Raw genomic sequence first — 17,401 nt, forward strand, 5'->3', positions numbered from 1 at the left:
AAAGAAGCAAGGTGGGAATTCTGGGATGAAGAGTATATAATTCACTGTCACTTGGATGGTCTTTCAATAAAGGTTTTTATGGAGTAAGAGACTGGAGAATCTCAAACTGTTGATAGGCTTGCTAGTATTTTAATGGAAAAATGGCATAAATACTTTGTGTGTGTGGTGTTTTGTTTTGTTTCGTTTTTGTGCTGCTTTCTAATGTGGCTGTTTCTTTGACAGGGAAAGGGAAATGCTTTCTAGCCTCTGCAAGACATCATGTAATGAAGTACCTCAAGGACACTGACACTCACAAGAATTAAGCGGTAATAATGGATTCTAGAACTTCGTGAATAAATTCCCTGATTGTGTACATTTTAGAAATTGTTTCCGTGATTAGTGTCGCTTTCTTTACTCCTAATGGCATATGGTATCAACTAATATTACATGATGTGACAAATGCTGTAGTCTGTGAGTAAGCATGAGCAAACTAGGTAAAATAAGTATTCATAAATATCTTTTTTTAGAAATATCTTCTGTCATATTGATAGGCAAAATGTAACATATGTGCTTATTTTAGTTAAAATATTTCGGGAAAAAAGTCTGACTATTACATCCAACGAATATATTAGTAAGCACTAGAGTCACTGATTTTACTAGGATTTAGTTCTTGGTACATAGTACCCTTCGCTTCTTTTTTTTCCCCCTTCGCTTCTTGACACTGAACTCTCCCGTATCTTGGGCCTCTTCTTTATATTTATGGAGTCATTTAGCACATTTTTCCTTTCTGATCATCATATTAGGCATCTTTTTATTTATTTATTTTTTTTCATAAGTAATCTCTGTGCTCAACCTGGGCCTTAAACTCACAACCCTGAGATCAGAAGTTGCGTGTTCTACTAACTGAGCCAGCCAGGTGCCCCTATGTTAGGCATCTTTTCTTTTTCTTTAAATTTTTAAGGTTTATTTATGTTTGAGAGAGAGAGAGAGAGAGACAGACAGAACGTGAGCAGGGGAGGGGCAGAGAGTGAGGGAGACACAGAATCGTAAGCAGGCCCCAGGCTCTGAGCTGTCAGCACACAGCCCAATGTGGGGCTTGAACTCACGAACCACGAGATTATCACCTGAGCTGCAGTCGGATGCTTAATCAACTGACTCACCCACGTGCCCCAGACATCTTTTATCCTCCAGTTTTATTGGGATATAATTAAGATGTAGCACTGTGTAAGTTTAAGGTGTATAGCATAATGACTTGACTTACATATATTGTCAGATGATTACCACAGTAAGTTTAATTAATATCCATCATCTCATATAGATACAGAAAAAAAGGAAAAAAAGTTTTCCTCACGAGGAGAACTGTTAGGATTGTAAACAACATCCATAGCCTTCCCTATTTTCTCATTGGAGAAGATTCCCTTTCATGTCACTAATCCCTTCACTCTTAATTTTCTTCCATTGAATTTTCTTCTGCTTCCTCAGGGACTGTGTCAGTATTATACTGTATGTTTTTCAAAGAAGCTTCTTTTTTTTTTTTTTAATTTTTTTTTTTTCAACGTTTATTTATTTTTGGGACAGAGAGAGACAGAGCATGAACGGGGGAGGGGCAGAGAGAGAGGGAGACACAGAATCGGAAACAGGCTCCAGGCTCTGAGCCATCAGCCCAGAGCCCGACGCCGGGCTCAAACTCACGGACCGCGAGATCGTGACCTGGCTGAAGTCGGACGCTTAACCGACTGCGCCACCCAGGCGCCCCCAAAGAAGCTTCTTGAAAGAGTTGGTTTCCTTAATTATTTATTTACTTCCCATTTCACTGAAACCTGGTTTCCACCCCTAATACTCTACTAAAACTCCTGTTATTAAAGCCATCGTGGGGCGCCTGGGTGGCTCAGTCGGCTAAGCGTCCAACTTCGGCCCAGGTCATGATTTTGCAGTTCATGGGTTCGAGCCTCACATAGGTTGTACTGACAGCTCAGAGCCTGGAGCCTGCTTCAGATTCTCTGTCTCCAGCTCTCTCTCTGCCCCTCCCCAGCTTGCACTCTGTTTTTCTCTCTCTCTCAAGAATAGATAAACATTAAAAACAAAAACAAAAACATTGTTACCAATATGTTAGTCTTTCTCTGGTATTTAGCACTGTCATCTAGCACCTCTTTTTCTGAAAACTAAGGGTAGTACCCACTGAACTAAATTCAGTTTAATTCAACAGACATTTTTTGAGGATCTGTTCTGAAGTAGACACTGGCACTTGAAGAATGAAAAACCTTGCCCCCTAGAGCCTGATAGTTGAGTGAGGGATATTGACATGCAAGCAATCACAATACCAATGGCTTTGTCTGAGATATGTACCGAGTGATAATGGGAGCATGGAAGAAGGATTTAAACATTCCCAGGGAAAATTGTGACTGCCTTTGCTATGTGAGCTTTGCATGACTTTTCTCAGTTTCTGAGAGTTGTTTAGGAAACCTGTAGACTTGGAGGTCATTTACTCTAGACATACCTAAATAAATCATGAGATTGATTTAAAAAATTTTTTTTCTCAACGTTTATTTATTTTTGGGACAGAGAGAGACAGAGCATGAATGGGGGAGGGGCAGAGAGAGAGGGAGACACAGAATCGGAAACAGGCTCCAGGCTCCGAGCCATCAGCCCAGAGCCTGACGCGGGGCTCGAACTCCCGGACCGCGAGATCGTGACCTGGCTGAAGTCGGACGCTTAACCGACTGCGCCACCCAGGCGCCCCTTGAGATTGATTTTAAAGCAAAGAATTAGAACACAAAGACTTGCTCCTCTTTCTTCCTTTACTGATCATTGTTTTTTCATTGGGAGAGAGTGTAGCGGGGATGACGATAATTATTCGTTTGAATTAATTAACCGTTTTGTCGTGTGTATTTAGCACTTCAGAAGGCCTGTAAAAGTTTTAGCAAAATTCAAAGTGGTAAAATTTATGTGAATGATCTGCCAACGATCCATCACACCTTGAAGATTTTTATAAGTGCTTCGGAAATGCAAAAGGCACTAAAGACTGTTGCTATTGATGGTAAGTTTTGTGTTTTCATTATTAGTTTAAGGTTTGCAAACATGGATGTAAGTTATATGTTGGTCAGATTAATTACAAATCATAGGAAAGCTAAGCTTTATAATATGTCCTAAAAACGTTTTTTGCACCTTTACGATAATATTAAAAAATTGGGCCTCCAGTATAATTGGATTGATTGATTACCAGATTTGATTATGACATACTTTCATCAACATCTGATATTTTTAGACTTTTAATTTTTGCTACTTGCATACGATAGGGAAGATTTCTTAAGGCAAAGTGTTTGAGTATAAAAGACCAGATTAATATATTTAACTATGTTAAAATTAAGAACTTTTATTTATCAAAAGACACTTTAAAGTAAAAAGACAAGTTATGAACTTGGAAATATTTGCAATTCACAGAAGTGACAAAGGATTAGTTTTCAGAATGTGTAAAGAACTCATAGAAATTAGTAACAAACAATGGAATGGAAAAGTGAGTAAGACTCACGGATAAGAATATCACATACAAGAAAATATATGTAGCCAATAATCATATAAAAATATTTTCCATCCTCAGTAGTCAAAAAAATGCAAATCAAAATCCTAATAATTTTATTTTAAAACATCTGGAAAAGTAATTGTTCTTTTGTTGTCAGTGTCCAATACTTTAATCAAAGAGGTAAATAATAGAGAACTGATTACATTTACAGATCATTCCAAGCTTATTAAGGAGGAGAGATAAGTTTAGAATAAAAATGGTATAGGTAAGTTGAAGGATTGGTCAGAAATAAAATAAACTTAATACACACAATGGCACAGTAATACTCTGAGGTTAAAAGCATCAAGCTACTCAAATAAAAGATGTGGATTGGTTATTATAAAAAATTTGTAGATGGAGAATACTAGGAGTCAAATGGACCACCAATAGAATGTTACTTAGCAACCTAACAGGAATTGACAAGTTGCAATGGTGTCATTCGTCTATCTATCCGAGTCACCCCAACATTTTTTGAGTGCCTACTGTACACAACTTTCAGAGGGTATAAAAATAAAATAATAAATATAAATCTAACTTTTAGAAAGACTAAAAAGCAACTCTATTTTTTCTGACATGTTTATTTACCCATATGTTAATTCTCTTGACATATAATTTTTTGGGGATTTATTATTAAAATAATTATTCAAAGTGGAAATAACTTTATTCTCTGAAAGCATAGGAGAATAGAAAGGAGAAAATAAAACTTATGTGTAATCCCACTACCCAGAGCTGAACTTTGGTATTTTTACATATATTTTTCTAGGATTTTTCTAAGCATGTGTGTGCGTGTGTGTGTGTAACTGTGGTATATACATACGCATAAACACATAATTGGAAAATATATATGTTGACTCACATGCATACAATTTTGTTACCTTTTTCTATTAACTTTATATGTTAGGCAACCTTCCATGTAAACAAATATAGATCCACACTGCCTTTTTAAATATTTAATTTTTTTTTTTAACATTTATTCATTTTTGAGAGAGAGAGAGAGAGACAGAGCATGAGTGGGGGAGGGGCAGAGAGAGTGGGAGACACAGAAGCAGAAGCAGGCTCCAGGCTCTGAGCTGTCAGCACAGAGCCCGGCGTGGGGCTCGAACTCACAAACCGGGAGATCATGACCTGAGCCGAGGTTGGACGCTTAACCGACTGAGCCACCCAGGCACCCCAACACTGCCTTTTTAAATGGCTGTGCGCCGGGGTCCAGCCCCAGCAGGTCCAGGGGTTCCCGAAGGATGCACGGCGTCGGCGAAAATAACAAATGGACACGGACAACAACAGTGTGTTAGACTGGCCGCTTTATTGCGGCAAACGTGGCATTATATTTGTTAGCAATTTCCTTGTAGCGTGCGTCATCTATGTTTCTTGGCTTTACCTATTTCTAAAAATGTTCCTTTGTGTAATCACCCATTAAGGGACAACATGGTTATTTTCTTGTAACGTTACAAGAAATTGATTAATTTCTTCATATTATTTTCATTATGTATCTACGTTTATTTATAGTCTATAAAGCGTTTGCTTTGCTATTTTCATGAAAGGTCATCTATCTCTCAACACCTCAAGTGGAACATTTACAGGGACATGACTTCTTAATTGTTTCTTTGAACCATTTGCGTATAAGGAACAAAAGTTATTCGCTTTGGTCTGGGGTGCCGGGAGGGAGCCAAGAGGGCCCTGGGAACCCACGCCTTCTGCGCTCCCAGGGAGACAATGTATACCTAGGAACTAATGAACCCTTCTGTACCGTAACCCACCAGGTCCAGTTATCATCTGGAATGCCTCCTGGGGGCCAAGTGGGCCTAGGGGTTGGAGTAATTTGTATCCATAGATACATTCCTTTGTTGCCAGGGTGGGGATTTCAAATCCATTTGTCCCCCTCCCTGGCTGGGAAATATATGGGGCTATCCTTCCTTTAGGTAGAGGAGTCTTTACAGGGGGTGGCAAGGGCTGGATGTAGGCCCGCATAATTTCCCTGCGGAATCTTCTTTCTTTCCCCCGTGGTCCTTTTCCCAGGGGGCCTGTCATGGGCAATTCCCCAACCGACAAATCCCCAGTATACTTTCATTGGTAGGGGGGCTGCCCTGACCAATGCTAAGGCCAAATTACATAAAAGCAGGGGTACAAGAAGCTTCACTGTCGGTGGGCCACCATGCAGTCCCGATCCATCCATCACCCGGGCCCTGCCATCAGGCTGGTTGGAGAGCTTGGCTTTTGGCAGCTGTGAATTATTCTGTGGAACAGGTCAAAGCACAAAAACAAATTGTTTTGAAAAATAAGCTATATAACAAATAATCTAAATAAATATGTTATTTCTAATATTTTTGCTGTTATAAGCAGGGTTTTTTCTCTTTATCTCATCAGACAAAAGATAGGTCACTAAAATTGAAATTGCTAGGTCAAAGGATGTGAACATTTTAAGGCTTTTAAGTAATACTGTTATTATAAATCTTTAGAACTTTAGATTTCAAGACTTCAGATGTAGTTTCTTCCAGTTACCTGGATTTACAGTTGGGGAAACTGAGGGACAGAAAGATAAAAGTCTACTCCAAAGCCATACAACCTATTTTATTTTATTTTATTTGTTTTTATTTTATTTTAATTCTAGTTAGTTAGCATACAGTGTTGTATTAGTTTCAGGTGTACAATATAGTGATTCAGCAATTCCCTATATTACGCAGTGCTCATCAAGATAAGTATCCTTTTCATCCCCTTCACCTATTTCATCCATCCCCTCATCCACTTTCCCTCTGGTAACCCCCAGTTTGTTCTCTATAGTTAAGAGTATGTTTGTTGGTTTGTCCTGTTCCCCACCCCCGCCCCCCACCACTTTGTTCATTTGTTTTGTTTCATAAATTCTACATGTGAGTAAAATCATATGGTATTTGTGTTTCTCTGACTGGCTTATTTCACTCAGCATTATACTCCCTAGCTCCATCCATGTTTTTGCAAATGGCAAGATCTAATTCTTTTTATGGCTGAATAATATTCCTCTGTGTGTGTGTGTGTGTGTGTGTGTGTGTGTGTATCACATCTTCATTCATCTGTCGATGGACATTTGGACTGCTCCCATAATTTGGCTATTTTAAATAATGCTGCAATAAACCTAGGGATGCCTATATACCTATGAATTAATGTTTATTCTTTGGGTAAATTCCCAGAGGTACAATTACTGGATCATATGGTAGTTTTAATTTTTTGAGGAATCTCCATACTGTATTCCACAGTGGCTACACCAGTTTGCATTCCCACCAACAATGCACAAGGGTTCCTTTTTTTTTTCTACATCATTGCCAACACTTGTTTTTCCTTGTGTTTTTAAATTTAGCCATTTTGATAGGTGTGAGGTGATATCTCATTGTGGTTTTGATTTGCATTTCCCTGATGATGAGTGATGTTGAACACCTTTTCATGTGTCTGTTGGCCATATGTAGGTCTTCTTTGAAGAAATGTCTGTTCCTGTCTTCTGCCCATTTAAAATGGATTATTTGTTTTTCTGGTGTTGAATTATATAAGTTCTTTATATATTTTGGATACTAACCCTTTATTGGGTATGTCATTTGCAAACATCTTACCCCATTCAGTAGGTTATTGTTTAGTTTTATTGCTTGTTTCCTTTGCTGTACCAAAGCTTTTTATTCTGTGGTAATCCCAGTAGTTTATTTTTACTTTTGTTTCCCTTGCCTCAGGAGATGTATCTAAAAAGATGTTGCTATAGCTGATGTCAGAGAAATTACTGCCTCTGCTCTCTGTTAGGATTTTTATGGTTTTAGGTCTAACATTTAAATTCTTAATCCATTTTGAACTTTTGTGTATAGTGTAAGAAAGTGGTCCAGTTTCATTCTGTTGCATGTTGCTGTCCAGTTTTCCCAACACCGTTTGTTGAAGGGACTCTCTTTTCCAAATGCATATTCTTGTCTCCTTTGTTGAAGATTAATTGGCCATTTAACTGTATGTTTACTTCTGTGTTTTCTATTCTGTTCCATTGACCTATGTGTCTATTTTTGTGCCAGTACCACACTGTTTTGATTACTACTGCTTTGTAATATAACTCGAAATCTGGAATTATGATACCTCCAGCTTTCTTTTTATTTTTGAAGGTTGTTTTGGCTATTTGGAGTCATTTCTGTTTCCATACAGATTTTAGGATTGTTAGTTCTAGTTCTGTGAAATGCTGTTGGTATTTTGATAGGGATTGCATTACATTTGTAGATTGCTTTGGGTAGTATGGATATTTTAACAATATTCTTCTAATTCGTGAGCCCGGAATGTCTTTCCATTTGTTTGTGTTATCTTCACATTCTTTCATCAATGCTTTATAGTTTTCTGAGTACAGATCTTTCACCTCCTTGCTTAAGTTTATTCTTGGTATTTTATTCTTTTTGGTGCCATTGTACATGGGATTGTTTTCTTAATTTCTCTTTCTGCTGCTTCATTATTAGTGTCCATACAAACAATTTTAGATAACATATGTTAGTTTAAATTTGTATTCCTTAATTTTTACATTGAAAAAAGTGTAGACCTATATTGAATATCTTGGTAAAAATTGCAAATACAAGAAAAAGTTTAATAACTGAATATAAAGGTTTTTTTTGTTTTAAGTTAGTATTTTTAGCTTAAAGAAGTTTACAAATTACAAAATGGAAATTATCTCTTCACCTCAATCTTTCACTACAATTCTTCATAGTACACACTGTTAATAATTTGGTAGGTAGTCTTCCTGGATATTTGTTATATACCTTTTAATTGGTCTCATATTGATTAGTGGTGAAGTTACCTCTAAAATTTTTGCTATTACAAATAATGCTATAAAGAGCATCCTTGTTCATCAATTCTTGCACATTTGTGTAAATATTTTTATAGGATAGATTTCTAGAAATGAAGAAGCTGGGTCATAGGATATGCATATACCTATAGGAACATGGTTTATGTCAAGTCATGTTATCTTGTCCAGCTTTAATGAGATATAATTGACAAATACAAATTGCATATATTTAAAGTGTACAACGTAATGATTTGATATACATATACATTGTGAAATGATTACCAGCTATCAAGTAAATAACATCTCCATCACCTCACATAGTTACCTTTTTTGTGTGTGATGAGAACACTACTCTCTTAGGATATACTCTCTCAGCAAATTTCAAAGATACAATATAGTATTATTAACTATAGTCACCATGCTGTACATCAGATTCCCAGAACTTGTTCATCTTATACCTAAAGTTTGTATCCTTTGACAAACATCTGCCCATTCCCTCCACCCTCCAGAATATGTCATATACATAGAGGTTACATTTTCTTTATTCATCTGTTGGTGAGCATTTAGGCTGTTTCCATTTCTTGGCTATTGGGCATAATGCTGCAATGTTTGAAGTGCACATAGCTCTTTGAGATAGTGCTTTTATTTCCTTTGGGTATCTATCCAAAAGTGAGCTTGCTGGATGATATGATAGTTCTGTTTTTAATTTTTAGACAAAACCTCCGTACTGTTTTTGGAATTGGCTATTTCAATGGATTTTAAATTATCTGCGTATTTTATAGTTTTATTGAGGTATATACTTGACATATTTAAAGTCTACAATTTGAAAATTTCTACATATGTATATACTTGTGAAAACTCAATCCCATTATACCCCTTGGTAAGCCCCCATTCTCTTTCCACAACCCCCCCTCACTACTTCCCAAGCAAACACTAACCTGCTTCTGTCACTACAGATTGTTTGTATTTTCTAGAACTTTATATAAATGATATCATGCAGTAAGTACTCATTTTTTTTTAGTTTGATTTCTTTCACTCAGCGTAATTATACTGAGATTCATCTATGCTTTGGTACATATCAGGTTTATTTCTTTTTATTGCTAAGCAGCGTTCTCTCTTATGGATGTACCATGATTTGTTCATCCATTCCTTAATTGATGATGTTTGGATTGTTTCTGGTTTTTGGCTATTACAAATAAAGCTGGTGTAAACATTCATTTATGTGTCTTTGTGTAGTCATATACTTTCATTTATCTTGGGTAAATACCTGATGGTAGGATAACTGGGTCATATGGTAGGTATATTTGAATTTTTTAGAAACTGCTAAACTGTGCTTGCAAAGCAGCTGAATTATTTTACATTGTTATGAACAATTTATGACAGTTTCAGATGCTCCTCATCCTTGTCAATCCTGGAATTGGTGAGCCTTTAAAAATTGTCATTCTAATAGATGTATGGTGTTTTCTCATTGTGGTTTTAATTTGCATTTCCTGAATGATCAAATGATTTTGAATATATCTTCATGTGCTTTTTTGCTACCTGTATATCTTATGCCCATTGAAAATGTGTTTGTGTTCCTACTATTGCGTTTTGAATGTATATATTCTGAATACGAGTCCTTTACTGGATATGTGAGAGAGAGCACAGGCAAGGGAGGAACAGAGAGGAAAGAGAGAATCCCAAGCAGGCTCTGCCCTGTCAGCACAGAGCCCTATGCGGGGCTTGAACTCACCAACTGTGAGATCATGACCTGAGCCCAAATCAAGAGTCGGAATTTAACCAGCTGAGCCACCCAGGCACCCCAATTTTTGAAGAATATCTTTCAACTTAAGTTCATACTTCTGAAGAAGTCTAGTCTACAACTATTTCTTGTATGGATTGTGCTCTTGATGTTTTATCTATAAGGTTTTTGTTTAAACCTAAGTCACATAGAAGTCAGAAAACAAATCAAAATAATTGATTGAAATTTGCACAGATGTTTCATTGTTTCTTTGAAGGAAAGGAGAAACCACTCTCAAGTTATGACACTGAAAAAGAAATTTCGAGGTAGACAACTTGACAAATTTTCCAATCCAGAAAGTGTTTCTGTGGTTTAGCAATGAGAACAACTAAGCCTTGTCAATTTCTCTGACAGTAGAAGCCTGCAGACCACCAGAAGCACTGAAATGTTCTTTTATAAGTTACTTTGTTCAGATTACATTAATTTAAAATGTAAATTTATAATAAGTTTCTTCCAAACACAGATAAACCCTTTCCAAATTGGCCTCATTTACTATATGAAGAGGAAAATGACGTTAGAGTTATTTAACTTGAAGAATCTTGAAAAATTCAGATGTTCCTTGACGCAGATCTATGCTTGTCTAGAAAATGAGACAGAAGAATCCTGATTCTGTGTTTTGTCACACTTTGTAAATCTGGATTTTCAGCTCTAGTTGCTCATCAGAGATGACCTGTGCATTATCATGCAGAAAAAAAAGCTCCATAATTTCAACTTCTCATTCAAACCAAGCAATAATTTCTTACTGAAATTTTCATTTGTACAATTTAGATTTCTTTCTTTCTTTTAATAAATAGGCATTACTTTTTGCACGATAAATGAGAGGATTTTTTGGGTGAAGACTTTAATATTGTGCAATATTTTGTGCATTTGTTCAATGCATTTTGTGTGTGTGTGTGTGTGTGTGTGTGTGTGTAATGAGAGAGAGAGAGAGAGAGAGGAAAGGAGGAGAGGAGAGAAGGAGATGGAATGATTTGAGGCAAAGCTTTCATTAGAGTCTCATCTGGATCTGTAATCTCCCCTAAAACCACTGGTATAGAGGGTCTTAGCTAGAACACAATGAAATCAGTCCTATTCTTTTCAGGTAAAACCATTATATATGTAAAATTGACAAGTTGCATGACTTTTTTGCATCTAATGACAAGTATAAAAATTAGAGCTTTGAGTAAAGAATATTGCAGTATCTTAAATTCTAGTCTATATCATTTTGATTATTGCTGGGCACTATTTACTACATAATTAAAATGTGTAATTATGTTTTATGATAGGTTTTCTTTTTACAGTCTATATTTAATGTTAGTGCTCCTCTAGACTATCAGTTAATTCTACTCACATTTTTAGTTTGCATTTTTATCTTATATTCTTAATGAGTTTGCTAATGCAGGTTTTTTCCTTCTGTTTCTGAACCATTATTATAGTTAATGGAATGCTGGATTTTTCAGATTTCCTTAAGACTGTGAATGATGTTTTGTTATTTGGTCTCCCAGGATCCAGGTAAAAAAACGATTCTTCAAAATTGCAGAAAAGAATGATTTTGATTGTCACTGATTTTAGGGTGGGATGGTTATATGGATTTATGTTTTTTTCAGATCTCTCACATAGTGTTTTCCCCTGTAGCCTAGGTTGAGAAAAATTCGACACGAGTTATTTCATAAAAGGCACTAAAAACCTGTCCACAGTATCCTAATTTTCTATCCATAATCTCCACTTTTTCCTGCATGCAACGGCTAGATTTTCTTAACACACGATTTTTGTCATATCATTCTCCTGCCCAAAAATGTAGATGCTTTTTCCTGTGATGAAATGAATGTGGTCCAAACCCTTATGCTTGACCTCCTCACCCCCTTATAATTTTTCTTGCCACTTTCCTCTTGGTAGAATCTTTTCCAGGCAAGAACCCCGTGCTCCAGTTAGAGACACAAATGTCTATACATGCCAATTTCATTCTTGTTTCCAGGCCTTTCTTTGTTCATGTGGTTTTTTTCTTTTTTCCCTTTGAAATCTCATATCTGCTTTCTTCTCCAATGTGAATAGTACTTTCTTTGCTCTCTTTGGAATCTGCTTGTATTTCTCCCTAAAAGTTTCAGACACTGATGGATCTCCTAACAACGTTTAGTTTACACTCCTGTAAATAGCAAAGAAAGTGATTGGAAGAAATATTCCTGTTACTGATAGAAACAGTGCTTCCAATATTCTGAAATCTCTAGGGTTTGTGACCTAATTTTAACAGTTCTTTGTGTTAGAACAAATCAAAACAGAAACCAGTTCCTTGGTTTTGCCATTAGGCAAGATCAAATTCCTATAATCTGTCCTTGGGGTTATATATTTCTGTCAACCAGCCTGTACTTTCTTGGAATCAAGGATATATGAATGTGATAATCTTCATATACCTGGATAAGAAGCAAGAGGCAAGAAAACTCTTTAATGTTTATTCATTAATGTAGTGAATGTTATTTAATACATTACCGTATGCATCAATTAGCAATATAGATGTGATGCTTGGCTTGCTTTCCCTCTTTGAATTTCTTCCTACTTGGCATTTTGATGAACTCCTATAGCACTGGGTTTCCTCTTTGTCTACTTGGTTTTCAGCTTATAGCTTTTTCTTGACTATAGATTTGTAAGTGTGTTTGGGTACCTAAGTACGGCCTGCTTGTCGAGCCCCAGTTGAGCTATCATGTATTCCTTTGTTTTTGAAGTTCTGGTTTTCTATTTTGACCTATTTTTTATTTATGGTCCAGTGTTCTGAGACCAACCAAGAAGTGCCAAATTTCTTTTCTTCCTCTTAAAACAGTATGCCTAATTCTCAAATACACTATTTTTAGTAAAATATCCAAGCAATATAATAGTATATAAATGTAAAATACCCTCTTTAATCCTTCCTATCTTAAAGTTAATGTTGACTTTAGCATCTTTTATTATATGCACTTATGAATGTATATAAATATTTACATATTACATATTTTGTAAGAGAAAATGAGTTATCAGTTACTAGGCAGAAGAGAACTAGAGTACCTGGGTCTTATAGAGGCAAGTGAAAAGATCAAGCATACAGGTAGAAATCAAGAGACCCTAAGAAAATAAAAGGGGAAAATATGATCATCTTATACTTTAAGAGAAAGGGATCATGCTATGTACTTTGTTGTCTAGCATGATTTTTTTTTTTTTTAACTGAGTAATATGTCTTGGAAAATTTTCCCCGTGCCAGTAAGTGTAGGTCAGCCTTTTACTTAAAAAAAAATTGTTTTTAAGTTTATTTTTATTTATTTTGAGAGAGAGAGATACAGAGCAAGTGAGGGAAGGGCAGAAAGTAAGGGAGACAGAATCCCAAGCAGGCTCCATGCTGTCAGTGCAGAGCCTGATGTGGGGCTTGATCTTAGCATCCATGAGGTCATGACCTGAGCCAAAATAAGGGGTCGGGTGCTTAACCAACTGAGCCACCGAAGTGCTCGATCCTTTTATTTTTTAATAGCTGCATGGTGTCTGAAAAATGTAGATATACTATAATTTATTTAATCCTTTATTGATTCTAATTATCTTCCTAGTATAGACACTTTCACAATGAATATCTTTTCTTATATTTCATACATATTTATTTTCACATTATAGTTTATACATGTATGCTTGTGTCCTTAAGTGCCTTTTAAGGCAAAATTAGTTGCCAATTATTAGGTAGAGGAGAACCAGAGGGACCCTATGTGTGCATTGGGGCATGCCTTCAACACTCAAACAGATAGTTTTCAACTCTTCCTTAGCCTTCATTTTCTGCGTGTGTATATCCTCAACGTAAGCCAGACCTGAGAGTTCAGAACCTACTCTGGTTTTCCTGGGTACAGACCTGTTTATGTGTGCAGCCATCTAGATGCTCAGGAATATGTTGGAACTTTTCAAAGACATCTCATTTCCCAGATTTTCCTTTTAAGCTTGTTTGCTAGCCTATTATTTGCCCCAATTGTTTTTTTTTTTTTTTTTAATGGCATGAATCTACATTTATTGACTTGTAAATAGGTCCATGGCATATTTTTAGTGAAAAGGCAGTATACTATATGTACTGTCTTAATTGAGTGAAATGTTCACAATCGTTGATGAACGTAAAGAGACATAGAAAGGTATCCAAGTAGGATATGAATCAAAATCCATCATTTTTTGCATGCCCTGGATGGGAAATTTGTGTTGCTTTTATCTTTCTTCTTTGTACAGTTGTGGGTTTATTTGATTTTTAAAAATCATTGTGTCGGGGCCCCTGGGTGGCTTAGTCAGTGGAGTATCTAACTCTTGATTTTGGCTCAGGTCACAATCCCAGGGTTGTGGGATCAAGCCCCAAGTCAAGCTCCACATTGAGCATGGAGCCTGCTTGGGATTCTCTCTCTCTCTCTCTCTCTCTCTCTCTCCCTCCCTCCCTCCCTCCCTCCCTCCCTCCCTCCCTCCCTCCCTCCGTCCCTCCCTCCCTCTGCCCCTCTCCCCTGTTCTTTCTCTCTCTCCAAAAAAAAAACTTTTTTTTTAATCTTAAAAAATATTAGTATGTCATTGGAAGAGCAGCAATAGCATTTAAGAGCCAGGCTCCTGAATCTGACTGGTTTTGGTTCATTTGTCTCAAGTTTTTACTTAAACTAATTAGTTAGTATATAGTATAATACTGGTTTCAGGAGTGGAATTTAGTGCTTCATCATTTACATGTAACATCCAGTGCTTGCTCCAACTATTACCCACCACTTCAGACAGTTATAATGTTAACTAATTGCCTCTGATTGTGTTTGAGGAGTACTTCCAGGGAAAAGGCTCTTTGCCTTGGGCAAGCTTTGAGTCCCGTCAAATAAGGCAGCTTGGCAAGTAGGGTCTTCCAGGGAGCCACAAGGCAGGTCTAATAATGAGAGTTCTTAGAGAATGGGGCTTTGAAGAAGTTCCAAACTCATTCTTCTCCATTGGCTGTCAGGCTGCTGTTTTTCATCATGAGGGTAGGCTCTTAGTTTTCAAGGCTCCTGGGAAGCTGGGATGGTAAGATGGGAATAATGGCAAGCTAAAATGCCACAAAGCTCACGATTACTGAGGTTCAGCCGTTTTTCTGAAAGAAAACACTCTTTGGATGACTCTAAGCCTTTGATTTATAGCCAGAGTTTTGAAAAAAGTTGATTCTGACAGTTTGCGTCCATGTTCTCACAGCTTTTATGGAGGAGAGGATTCTCAGAGGTCCTTCCTCTGCTACTTTTGCTCGCCTGGTCAATAACAACTGGTTGGTTGGATGAGTGAATAATGCCCAGTTCTTCCTCCATGACTGTGCAAATCTAAGAACTTGTGGATCAGTAGGCTCGTTATATCCTGAATTCCGAGAAAATGTAGTCTGACAAAAAGTGATTTGCTCTCTGAAGTGGATTATGGGAATTGTGTTTCCTTATCAAATTAAGGGGTGCGGTAGTCTGAGGATCACTTAAATTTAGCATTAGGACGCAGGTATCAATCTGTTTAGATTTTAAGGAGGACATCTGTTTAGGGAAAATTCTCTCATTAATATGAATATTTTCATTTAGCTGTGTTCTTTCCAATTCATTTTAAAAAAATCATTTATTTAGGGGCGCCTGGGTGGCGCAGTCGGTTAAGCGTCCGACTTCAGCCAGGTCACGATCTCGCGGTCCGTGAGTTGGAGCCCCGCGTCAGGCTCTGGGCTGATGGCTCAGAGCCTGGAGCCTGTTTCCGATTCTGTGTCTCCCTCTCTCTCTGCCCCTCCCCCGTTCATGCTCTGTCTCCCTCTGTCCCAAAAATAAATAAACGTTGAAAAAAAAAAAATAAAAAAATAAAAAATAAAAAAAAATTATTTATTTAAAGTCAAATTAGTTAACATACAGTGTAGTATTGGTTTCAGGAGTAGAACCCACTGATTCATCACTTACATAGAATACCCAGTGCTCATCCCAACAAGTGCCCTCCTTAATACCCCTCCCCCATTTAGCCCATCCCCCTACCCACCTCCCCTCCAGCAACCCTCAGTTTGTTCTCTGTATTTAAGAGTCTCTTATTGTTTTTATCTTATTTTTCCTTTCCTTCCCCTATGTTCATCTGTTGTGTTTTTTAAATTCCATATATGAGTGAAAACCTATTTGTCTTCTTCTAACTGACTTATTTCACTTACACAATACACTCTTGTTCTATCCATATTGTTGCAAATCTTTCCAATTCATTTTTGATGTTAAGGACTGTTAGCATAAGAAAATGAAGTTTCTATGGAGAAATAGAAGACCTTTAAATAGTGGTTAAACCATTGCTAAACTCTTTGTAATATAAAAAAATCTGAAGAGAAATTTTGCATCTGTTCTGTTCTTTCTTTTACACTATTTTTTCTAAATTACATTTTAAAACAATTAATGATGCCCTCAAATTTTAGATTAAGCTGCCTTGCTATTATAGATTATACCACTGATAGATATGAAATTATTTTAGTTACAAGGCTTAACTAAGCGGTGAATATAGTATAATGAGATAATCCAGAGCTTTTAGCACAATGTTTGGCATATAAATAGCATTCAATAAATAGCACCTATCTTTGCTAATATTATATCAGTAGTGATAATAGCAAAAATTACATTTTATATTAGGAATGTGGTCAGAATTGGGCAAATGCCTACTTGCAGGTACATTTTTAGAAAACCCTATGCCTATGGAAAGGTATTGTACCCTGGTAGGCTATTGACACAAAATCAGCCCCTCCAAGAAAAGCTGTTGATTCTCATGATAAAATAACTTCTTTGTTTATTATATTTTTGCAGCATTCCAGAATGCCTTGAAGATTTTCTGTAGGATAAAAAGTGGTCGAGTTGCGACTGATGAACTGGCTGCTGTTTTGGATAGCATGGATATTCCTGTAATTCCTGAAACTTTTCAGGAAGTGATAAAACATGCTAGTATAGACAGTGAGTTATTTGAATTACTATGTAAATATATCTTTCTTGGATATCAGTGTTCTGATTCATCCTTCATCTCTCCTTCTTGATTCTTACCTCTTGCCACCTATCAACATTGCTTACTGGTGTCTGTGGTAAGAGATAGTCTAGAAAAATTAAATGAGAAATTTCTAAAATTATTAGATTTTGGTATGTTTGATAAAAATGTAAGAAAAAAATGTATTTATTTTCTTTTCAAACGTTCCTCTCTTTTCCATTTCTTGTTTGTGGAGAGATGGTTTCTTTAATGTCAAGGGCATTGGCTTCACAAATTAGGAGACCTAAATTTCTTGAATTTTTAACTTTATTAGATAGCTTTGATTACACAATCTTCTCATGCTATTCAGTTACTCTTTGCAAAATGTAGATTTTTAAAAAAACATTATGGA

The 17,401-nt window shown here is 36.5% G+C and overlaps 1 protein-coding gene across 3 annotated transcripts in view; it reads left to right on the forward strand.

The window, feature by feature from the left end:
* The first annotated feature begins 220 nt into the window (after positions 1 to 220).
* Positions 221 to 17,401, forward strand: part of LOC147571516 (EF-hand calcium-binding domain-containing protein 13-like) — a 34,687-nt gene continuing 17,506 nt past the window's right edge. For all 3 annotated transcript variants that reach the window (XR_015247333.1, XR_015247334.1, XM_086696301.1), the window contains exons 1-4: positions 221 to 305; positions 2,873 to 3,016; positions 11,499 to 11,574; positions 16,839 to 16,982. Coding sequence is in view for 1 of the 3 variants with exons in the window: in XM_086696301.1 (XP_086552427.1) it covers positions 11,541 to 11,574; positions 16,839 to 16,982 (178 nt within the window). In the remaining 2 variants the exon portion in view is untranslated. The remainder of the gene's footprint in view (positions 306 to 2,872; positions 3,017 to 11,498; positions 11,575 to 16,838; positions 16,983 to 17,401) is intronic.

Source organism: Puma concolor, unplaced genomic scaffold (assembly GCF_028749965.1).
Source record: "Puma concolor isolate L17-30 unplaced genomic scaffold, mPumCon1.1.hap2 unalloc_scaffold_24, whole genome shotgun sequence".
In the NCBI taxonomy this organism is placed as follows: domain Eukaryota; kingdom Metazoa; phylum Chordata; class Mammalia; order Carnivora; family Felidae; genus Puma; species Puma concolor.